General features: G+C 54.9%; 1 protein-coding gene and 1 non-coding gene across 2 annotated transcripts; both read right to left on the bottom strand.

Annotated features, from left to right (window-relative positions):
* Window positions 1–424: 424 nt before the first annotated feature.
* On the bottom strand, window positions 425–495 carry Trnag-gcc. The gene has a single exon. It is a non-coding gene; the product is annotated as a tRNA-Gly (tRNA).
* A 4,629-nt stretch (window positions 496–5,124) lies between these two features.
* Exosc6 (exosome component 6) lies at window positions 5,125–6,415 on the bottom strand. The gene has a single exon (XM_028891061.2). It carries the CDS (start codon window positions 6,352–6,354, stop codon window positions 5,536–5,538), a length of 819 nt encoding a protein of 272 aa, XP_028746894.1. The 5' UTR covers window positions 6,355–6,415; the 3' UTR covers window positions 5,125–5,535.
* Between the last annotated feature and the right edge of the window lie 310 nt (window positions 6,416–6,725).

The raw sequence follows: 6,725 nt of genomic DNA, 5'->3' as shown, positions 1-6,725 counted from the left end.
ACCTCCCCTAATGCCCCATCCCATTTCTCTCCCTTCCTCTATTTTATTTATTTAATTTTTAGACAGGCTCTCCCTATTTAGCCCTGGCGGGCCTGGAACTCTTCCCGCCTCTGTCTCTCGAGTGCTGGGATTAAAGGTTCGCGTGCACCCTTCCTGGAGATAATGAGCAGAGCAAGGATTCTCTCCCTGAGCCAGAAATCCACTTACTATGTAATCCTTGACTAGACATACCAGATATTAAAATAATAAGAACAGGTTGGGCATAGTTGTTAGACAGACTGCAGCCATTATCCCCAGTGCAACCGGATCGCCTCTTCTTGGAGGAAAAAAAGCCAGGGGCCAGGGGTAGCTGCATTCAGCATAAACAAGGGGACTAACTCAATGCTAAAGATCCTTCTTGCTTGTGGACAGAAAAAACAAGTCGTGCATTGGCCGGGAATCGAACCCGGGCCTCCCGCGTGGCAGGCGAGAATTCTACCACTGAACCACCAATGCTGTGCTGTAGAAGTGTGTTTTGCTGGCTGGGATGTTTAGTCTCTGACCTGTCTAGGGAGTGGGACATCGATGCTCCTGAAATTCATCATCTGGAGCCCTGGATACAACACTGTTGTAACCAAAGCCACTTCGCTGGGGAGGCTGCACGCCTTCTCCGCGGTGATCTGCACCAGCTCGCTTTTTCTTCCTCCTACCGGCCCGAATCCGAAGCAGCTCTGCGCATCCTCAACCGCCCACCCAGACCTCTAGAAGCCAGGAAGCAGAGGTGGCCGGATCTCTTCACAGTTCTGGGGACCCTGCGGGCTGAAAGGGCAGACCTGTCCTTCGTTTGGCTCTAAATAAGTAAAATAAAAGGAGTCTGCCTTTGGGCTGGGCACGAAGGCGACGGCACCCGGAGGGCTAAAGTTTCTTAACTTTAAGACCCCCACTCCCAACTCAACATGCTCACCAGCCTCATCCCCGGCAGGACCCAATGCTTTGTGTATTCGCACCAGTCCTTCAAGTATAGGAACCACTTGTCTGCACAGATCCTTCATCTCTCCGTGTGAAGGGGGTGAGGCCGCCTGCCCCCATGAGCTTGGTACCTTTTAGGAGCTCGCCCGTTTCCATGACCTGCAGCCAAGGATAGGCGGCTTGGCGGCAGTCCTAAACCTTTCCTGCTGGTCCCGAGTATGCTGACCTCTGCGTTCTGGCAGTTCCCATGCCAGGACTAAAGTCTCCATACCCACACTGAGACCTTGGGCTCTGGCTTCACTTTTCCCTTTCATCCTTTGCCGGACTAAGATCCCGAAGATCAACAGTGCCTGGCTCAGGCAGAAGAGCCTTTGGAGGGCCAGGCTCTGACGGGACAGCCGGCTGCAGGCGATTGTCCCCCTAAGGCCACCTGCGGGGTGGGGGGAAGGGGCGGGGGAGTCCAATCAGGGAGAAGCTGGTTTGCTATGGTCTCCCAACATGACTCTGGTGAAGAATGCTGACATTCAAAGGGATGGTCAGTTCAAGATCAGCCTCAGCTACAAAAGAGAGTTTGAGGCCAACCAGGGATTAGACTGATGGAAGGAAGGAAGGAAGGAAGGAGGGAGGGAGGGAGGGAGGGAGGAGGAAGGAAGGAAGGAAGGAAGGAAGGAAGGAAGGAAGGATGGATGGATGGAAGGGCATACTTGCTCTCCCAAGTCCTCATTTGTCCACAGCAGTGGTTACTGTGAATTGAACTATGAGTTGAACAGAGAAGGCACACCCTACTAGTTAGTGCGTGGGTCTTTCCAGCTGTGTCCTGGGGAAGGAGGAGGTAGAGCCGGTTGACTTGACTGCTCCCTCCTCTCCTGTCTCTTTAGGGTGAATAAAAGCAAGAGGACCCCTCTACTCATCAACCAGGTGCCTGCCAAGAGTGGCAGGACCCATCTAAGTCCGAGGTTCAAGAACACCTACAGTCCTTACAAGGCCTGCAGGAATAGCCACCTGCCCCTGGGGCAGAGGAAGTGTGAGTGAGGGACACAGCCCTCACTGTCAGTGCTAGGGAGGAGGTGGGTAGCCTGATCTGAAGCGAGGGAAGGTGGGAAGGCCCTGGCAGGATCGCTCTAAGTCCCTGTGACCTCTGTGTTCATGTGGACTTCAACCCTGCCCCCTCTCAGCAGTCCAGACTGAAGAGCTGGACTCCATCAGGAGGGAGCTGAGCAAGATCAAGGCCCAGGTAGACAGCCTGCTGGAGAGTCTGGAGTCCATGGAGCAGCAGAGGGAACAGCACACAGGTACTCAAGCGGGCCACACTCTCAGTGGGTCCCAGTTTTTCCTGCTTCTGGAGATACTAGCACTGGGGGGGTTCTGTCTGTGGCTTTCTCTCACTGTAGGTCTTTTTTACGGGTATTGTACTTCTTCATTTTTCCTGGCTGTTTCCCATGGCTAGAGAACATCTGTGATGTCTAGGTTGTCCCAGTACCCTCCAGATGTCTGGAGTCAAAGCAGTCTCCCTTGTTCTACAGAGTTCTAGGTTACCGTTAGGCTCCTGATTGAGTCAGCCAGGACCTCCAAACTGACTACTGACTCTCAGAACAGGAACAAAAGATAGTGAAGAGAACAGGTGTCCTGGAAGCAGGGCTCCTCAGGCACAAATGCTGAGCCCCAGCAGGTGTCCAGGGGCCAGAGCCTTTTGGAAAGCACAGACAAGGGGCAACCAATGAGTGGTCCGCTCTCCTTCACTCTACTTGTGTTTGGGTCCATGTGGCCTCTTTGTGAGCAAAGACAGGGCACTTTGGTGTGTGTAGGAAGGAGGCTTACAACCTCCACCCAAGAGCAGTGCTTAGGACAGCCATCTCCGCCTCCCCCCCCCCTTGACTCTGGGTTTGGTCGGCTCAGCTATATCAGGGACTACTGTCAGGCATATGGACACTTGGGTTAGTCAGTCCTGGGTTGAAATATCATCTTCTGGAAAGGAAGCTGAACTTTGTAGGATACCAATGGTATGTTCCATATCCCAAGCCCCCCTGGTAAGCTTGTTAAAATTTGAATTTCTGCTACTTTTCTGGCCTCATCCCATTGGTTGCCTCTGGGTCTTGGGACTGCATTATATCATGCTGCCCAGAGAAGCTGTGGCATCCAAATGTTCCTAGATCGAGACAATCCATATCTGGACTGATAATGGCCCTATGTGGAGCAGTAAAGGGCCTAAGTCTTCTCTGCCCTCCCGTATCTTCCGGTTATCCTTGCCCCCCCCCACCCCACACACACATACTGCCTTCCAAGTTTGCTCAGCAGGATCAGGGTTGGAAATGGTGAATTCCCTCAGGACCCCCTGCCTAACCCAGGTTGGATGGGCTCAGGAGAGTCCTCGCTGCTGCCCAGGGCCTAAGTCACCACCCCAGAAAAAGAATGGACTACAGGGAAAGAATGTTTGCTCTTGCCTGCTGGTTCTGGGCTTCCAGGCTTCAGTGGTAGTGGGTACGCTTAGCATGGACAATCTCTAGCACCCCTTCCATCCCCCAAAGAATCTACAACAGCCTCCGACTTAGCAAAGGTCCCGAGACATAGTGGTAGGAGGGGAATTGGGGGAAGGAGATTTTAGCTGATTGTCTTCTTTCCTAAACTACGCCTCCCCCCCTCTAAGCCAGCCCCTCCTATTATCTCTACAGGTGAAGAATCAAGCACCGGACCAGGATAGCCAGGAGGTGGAGATGCTTCCAGGCTCGCTGTTACTTCTTGGGTGGCTTGTTTCCCCTTACCTTGTTTTTGGAAGGCCCCTGGTGACACCCATGCAACCTGAAGTAACCTTTCCGGAACCAGGGCAAGGCAAGGGGAAGCACGGTTCAGCCAGCACACCCAGAAAATGGCCCGGTAGTTGTGGGTTTAATGTTTGAGGTCTTTCCCCTGAGTTCTGGGGTGGGCAGGGGAGGGAAGTCCCACTGTCCTGCATCCTCAGTCTTGCAGGAGGCACCTGACAGGCACTATGACAGGCCCTCACTGGATGCAGACTGCTCTTCCTTCCCCATGCACTGCTAAACCTGGTGCTACGGAGCTGTTTTCTGCAGCCACAGTAGTCAAACCCACTTGTGTCCCTACAGTGACACTGAACTGTGAGGTCACGTGTGTGCCTAACCAGCCCCTTTTGGTTAAACCCACCACCATGTACCCTACAAAGCCATAAGCCATCCTCCAAAACAGGCAGATAACTTTTATGTCTTGTTTTTATCTTGACTCTTACTAGTGTAATACTAACTTCAGATCTGCTCTAGAAAGAGCCATGTCAAAAAAAAAAAATAAAAGTGTATTTCTTCTTCCTGGTCAGGGGTTCTTGCGTGGTCCTCCTAAGAAGCTGAGCAGACCCCTGGGATACCTAAACTTAATAGCAATTTCACACGGCTTCCTCCAATTCGGCCGTAAGTGAAGGTCAGGGACCCCACCCTCCTGGTCAGTGAGGCCAGCTCTGCCTTAAGGAATAGCCAGGCTGTAAATGGTGCCACAGTTTTTAGGAGCTCTCAGTCTTGGTAGTCCATTGCAGCCCTGAGCCTTGTTCCCAGGAACCAAGACTGGACAGAGATACTAGGTAATGAAGCTAGTCCAGAACTCCATTTCTGTTTTTTTGGTTTTTCTTTTTTCTTTTTTTTTGCAATAGGATTTCTCCATGTAGCTCTGGCTGCCCTCGAACTCAGAAATCCACCTACCTCTGCCTCCCCAGTGCTGGGTTTAAAGGTGTGCACCACCACACCTGACAGGCACCACTTCTGCAAAACCATGGAAACCTCCGGTTATACTACACTCTACCAGAGGGACAGGGCTTCCTCCCAGAGCACAATCCTTTCCAGTTACCCAACTCCTAGATACGGTCTTGTCCTTCACCACACCAAAGGAAGGAGGAGAGGTGTGCCCTCAGACTTCTGAGGCCATTTAACTCGCCCGTCTTTTTGTGGAGACTGGGTTTCTCTGGGTAGCCCTGGCTGTCCTGGCATCTCCTCAGTCTTTTCAACTCAGACACTGCTCCGGGGGCAGGAGGTTTCTCCTCTAAATCACATTACTCCTTTTCACTTACAGTGAGCTAACAGGAAAATTTAAGGCGGTACTGACTCAACACGGACTCAACACATGCCTAGTTCAAAACACATTGTTTCTAACTCTAGTACCAAGAAAAAACCACAACAGATGTATTTTCAGGTTATAAAAAAGATTTTTATGTTTTAGTTCGGGTAGTGAGAAAGCAAAGTCCCCTTGTCCATCCTCTCAAAAGAAGCAGTTTATCATACATTGGAGCCAACGGCTGGCCGCACAGGGTCCATCCCTTAGAAGACCACAGCTCCTAGGTCTCATTTACCAGGTAATCCAGCTTAAGTCCTTTCCAACTTTCGAGTAAGGCTTTCAAACTTTTCCAACTGGATGGTGGCTGCAAAGGCCCTTTAAATCGTCCCAACACAGCTGTCCAGTGCTTTGGTTCTGTGCGCGCTACCTCCCACTCTCGTTTCTCGGCTCAGCTAAGCCAGGCGACCAACAGCTCCGGTCCTTCTGGGAGAGAAGGACGACAGTAGTCTTCCGCATCGTGGTTGCTCAGGTTTCCCCCGATCAGGACGGGGCGGCGGCGCCCCTCTGGCGGGCAGCCCGCACCAAGCATTGCTGCAGCACTGGGTAGAGGCGCTGGCAGCCTTCCAGGCCCAGGCGCACCGCGTCCGTCCAACTCTCAGTCTGGCCGCCTTCCCCGCTGCCCAGCAAGCCGGCCACCTGATTGAGCACCGGCATGAGCGCCACCGTGAGGCCGGCTGCCGAGTGCTCCTCCTCCAGCCGCGTGGGGTCCAGCAGCCAAGTGGGCGAGGGTCCCGGGGCGAGGCTCAGGCCGCAGCCCACTACCAGATCATACATCTCCACTCCCGCGTCGGCCAGGGCGAGCGCGGCGGCCGTGAGCGCCGCGGCCAGCGCGGAGCCGCCGTCCTCCAGCAGCAGCGCCGACACCTCGAGCTGGGCGCGAGGGTAGCGCCCCAGGCGCACGGCTGGCTCCAGGGCCTCCTGCAGCGCCAGACCCAGCTCGCGCTCCTCGCCGCCGCCCTGGGGCGCGCGACGCCGGCGGCCGGCGAAGGGCGCGCGGCGGAAGTCGCAGAGCAGGCGGCCCCGGAGGGCGGCCGGGGCCTCGCCGCCCGCTCCCGCCGGGCCGCCGCCGCGCTCGCCGCCCTCGGCCTGGCGCGGGCCCGACACGGCGCACAGCACCTTGGTGCCTCCCGCCTCCAGGTAGGCCGAGCCCTTGGCCTGGCTCAGCAGCCCGGCGCGCGCGTACACCGGTCGTAGCCGCGTCGGGTCGCGGGCAGCCGGCGTCTCGTCTTCGTCGGCCGCGTACAGCTGCGGCGGCTGGGACTCCTCCGGCCCGCGGATGCGGCGGTGGTCTCCCGGCATGGCGGCTACCGGCGGACAAGCCGCTTCCGCCTGCCGAGCTACCTTGCGCACCGGCACTTCCGTCCACTTAAACGTGCGCGCCCGCGCGAGGCCTATCGGGAGAGCGGTGGGTAGCCGCACTGCCTCCTAGCGGAGTGGAGGAGGTACAGCTGGACTTGGCCTATGCTAGGACACGGGCTGGTTTTATGGCTCTAACATGTTAAGGTTAATTCCTTGAATTTTGCATTCAGACTGTTTTACATAAACTTGCCCAAGGTAAGGACTTTTTGCTCATTCCTGTACTCAGTCCCCAGCTTGCTTCAACACTTGTTTAATAAATTGATGGAAATCTCTCTTCCTACACTGAATATAACATATATATGTGGTTGTGT

Source organism: Peromyscus leucopus, chromosome 5, assembly GCF_004664715.2.
Source record: "Peromyscus leucopus breed LL Stock chromosome 5, UCI_PerLeu_2.1, whole genome shotgun sequence".
In the NCBI taxonomy this organism is placed as follows: domain Eukaryota; kingdom Metazoa; phylum Chordata; class Mammalia; order Rodentia; family Cricetidae; genus Peromyscus; species Peromyscus leucopus.
This window is presented reverse-complemented; position numbering and strand designations above follow the sequence as displayed.